We start from the raw sequence: 3,403 nt of genomic DNA, 5'->3' as shown, positions 1-3,403 counted from the left end.
GCAGGGGTGGTGACATGGCCTGGTCTAATGACACCGGGGTCGCACAGGAGGAGGTTGAGGCTGGGGATTTTCCAGTCTCTCTCCCTCTCCTAGTACAGCCCTTTCGCTGATCACAGAGATTAGGAAGAGGCTGAAAAACGAGTAACTTTGCCAGCCCACCCCTCATCCGTGTCTCCTCTCGTCGGGGCAGCTCTAAAGTCCTCCACCCAAATTCTCCCGGGTGCTGACCTGCCTGCTCCCACCTGCCTGCTCTCCTCAGCCGGGCCCCGCCCCACACGTGCCAGAAAGGGAGGAGGAGGGAACCAGCTCAAACGTGGGGGATGGGGGAAAAAGAGGGAAGCAAGTCAGAGCCTCCGGAACCCAAACTTCTCAGCAGCGCTGGAGCCGGAGAGGGGTGAGAGAAAGCGCAGCAGCCGAAAGCCCTGATTCCCCCGAGCCTCCCACCCCGCCTCCCTCGGCGAGGAGGGCGCGGAGACTCCGCTGGGGGCGGAGGAGGAGACCGGGAGGCGGGGAGGGGGGAGGCAAACCCTGCCCACTCGGCTCCGAGCCCGGAACGGCCGCGGAAGCCGGAGGCCGGAGCGCAGGGCGAGGGCACCGGGGGTGGGGGCTCCGATCCCTGCCTGGCCCATCTCGCCCCCAGGAAAGTGAAGGCTGCTCGGACTTTAGAGACAGCGAACCGACCGACCGAGACTGCCAGCTGCTCCGGGTCAAGGACTTGCCCCACCCGTGCCCCCCTCCAGGCGCTCCCAACTCACTGGCGAGCGCAGCGGCCCGGGCGCTGGATGCAGGGGCGGCCGCGATGGCCCGGCGCGCGGGACGGCCGGGGCTCCAGGGGCCGCTACTGCCAGGGCTGCTGCTCGTGGCGGCGGCGCTGAGCCGGCCCGCTGCGCCCTGTCCCTTCCAGTGTTACTGCTTCGGTGGCCCCAAGCTGCTGCTACGCTGCGCGTCGGGCGCCGAGCTCAGGCAGCCACCGCGAGACGTGCCACCCGACGCGCGCAACCTCACCATCGTGGGCGCCAACCTGACGGTGCTGCGCGTGGCCGCCTTCGCCGGCGGGGACGCGGACGGGGAGGAGGCGGAGGCGACGGCGCCGGGCGTGCGCCTGCCGCACCTGACCGCGCTGCGCCTCACGCACAACAACATCGAGGTGGTGGAGGACGGCGCCTTCGACGGGCTGCCCAGCTTGGCGGCGCTCGACCTGAGCCACAACCCGCTGCGCACCCTGGGCGGCGGCGCCTTCCGCGACCTGCCCGCGCTGCGCTCGCTGCAGCTCAACCACGCGCTGGCGCGGGGAGGCCCCGCGCTGCTGGCCGCGCTGGACGCCGCGCTCGCCCCGCTGGCCGAGCTGCGTCTCCTGGGCCTGGCGGGCAACGCGCTGGGCCGCCTGCCGCCCGCCGCGCTGCGCCTGCCGCGCCTCGAGCAGCTGGACGCGCACCTGAACGCGCTGACCGGCCTGGGCCCCGACGAGCTGCACGCGCTGGAGCGCGATGGCGGCCTTCCCGGGCCGCGCCTCCTGCTCGCCGACAACCCGCTGCGCTGCGGCTGCGCCGCGCGCCCCCTGTTGGCCTGGCTGCGCAACGCCACGGAGCGCGTCCCCGACGCGCGGCGCCTGCGCTGCGCCTCCCCGCGCGCACTGCACGAGCGGCCTCTCCTGGACCTGGACGAGGCGCGGCTGCTCTGCGCCGACGGCGACGCCGACGGCCGCGGGGAAGAAGTAGAAGCCGCCGGCCCGGAGCTGGAGGCCTCCTACGTCTTCTTCGGGCTGGTGCTGGCGCTCATCGGCCTCATCTTCCTCATGGTGCTCTACCTAAACCGCCGCGGCATCCAGCGCTGGATGCGCAACTTGCGCGAGGCCTGCCGGGACCAGATGGAGGGCTACCACTACCGCTACGAGCAGGACGCGGACCCGCGCCGCGCGCCCGCCCCCGCCGCCCCCGCCGGCTCCCGAGCCACCTCCCCAGGCTCGGGCCTTTAAGCGTCGCCTCACAGGGGTCGGGGGCTGCCCCTGCCAGCTGATAACCTTACTGGGGCCGCTTGGCCCGAGGCGGTGGAAATGAGACACCCGCGAGCTTGGACCTCTGAGACCTGCCCCAGACCGGCCCGAGACCTTCGGATCATGGCATCCCCCATCTCGGAGGCTCCAAGCTGTATGCCCCGTCCCCAGCCTCTGAGAGCTCCTACTGTCAAAGACCCAGAGACACCCCTTCTGAATCTAGAAACCCTGCCCGCCCACCTCACACTCTGATACATCCCTCCTGGACCACTGAAAGCCTCCTCCCCCTTTCAAGACTCACCCAGAGACCCTATCTTTCAATCCGAAGGCTCTAAGACTGCTTCCACCACCCTGCACTTTGAGCCCCGACCTCGCAGCAGGAACCATCAGACCCCAACACCCTAGACTGAATTGACCCCCATCTTCAGCTAGGAACCCTCAGCTCCCCTTCAGGGCTCATGGTCCCTCATGTCCCATTCTGGTCTCAGAAGCAGAGCCCCCCCCCCCATCAGAAGGTTTCTGTGGACTTTGAGCCCTTCATCCTGCATGGAGACCCACACCCTGGGGCCCTGAGCGTTGGGTCCCGTCCTCCCATCTGAGGATATATTTCATACCCCTGCCTCCCTCATCACCCACCACCCTAGCTGTGGCTCCGGCCCTTCCCTTCTTTGGCCCAGGTATGGGGCTCAGCTCCCAGTCCTTCTCTCCCATCCCAGGGACAGGCACACCCCGTTTTAGCCTTAGTGTGGAGCCGATCCTCAGCCTCTCCCCTGGGGCCCTGATCCCCCAATACTCAGTGCTTGTCCGCAGTCTCAACTGTCAGCTCTTCACCCCAATCTGAGTTTCACCTCCCTGCCCAAGTCTTAGGCTCTCCATCATCCCTCCCCCACTCCCCACTATTGCTAGCACTCAGTACCCATCCCTGCCACTCACTGGACAAGGTCCAGTGAGGAATCCATCCCTGGGATGTGCCCACCCCCTTTCCTCCCAGGATGAACTTTCCAGCCTTACAAGACAGATACATGTGCCAGGCACGCCCAGTGCATACCGGCAGATCCTCATGGGGATGGAGAGTCCTTGGTATGTGAAGGGGACAGTAGGGCCTCAGAACCAGGGTCACCCGTCCATTGTGGCCTCCGAAAGAAGTGGGAGAGTGGGCTCTGAAGGGCTGGGGGCTGCTGCCTACTGATTTTCCCATGCTCTTTTCCACCCATTGTGGTTCTTCTCCTTTGGGGATTCCTTGCCACGACCCCACCCCATATGCCTTCTGGAAGAGAAGGGGGTCTTACCTCCTGTCTCAGGCACAAGCCCTCCTGTTCAGGGTCAGAGCCTCAGCGCCCTGCCTTCTGCATGATCCCAAAGCACAATTGGTGAGCAGGGAGGGGACCGCCTCTCCCTGACTCCCCACCC

At 66.9% G+C, this 3,403-nt stretch overlaps 1 protein-coding gene across 1 annotated transcript; it reads left to right on the top strand.

Annotated features, from left to right (window-relative positions):
• The first annotated feature begins 799 nt into the window (after positions 1-799).
• TPBGL (trophoblast glycoprotein like) lies at positions 800-1,975 on the top strand. Its single transcript, XM_063092819.1, has one exon. It carries the CDS (start codon positions 800-802, stop codon positions 1,973-1,975), a length of 1,176 nt encoding a protein of 391 aa, XP_062948889.1.
• Positions 1,976-3,403: the final 1,428 nt, after the last annotated feature.

The sequence above is a fragment of the Cynocephalus volans genome, chromosome 4 (assembly GCF_027409185.1).
Source record: "Cynocephalus volans isolate mCynVol1 chromosome 4, mCynVol1.pri, whole genome shotgun sequence".
NCBI classification, from domain to species: Eukaryota; Metazoa; Chordata; class Mammalia; order Dermoptera; family Cynocephalidae; genus Cynocephalus; species Cynocephalus volans.
Note: the sequence above shows the minus strand (reverse complement) of the source record. Positions and strands in the feature narration are given on the sequence as shown.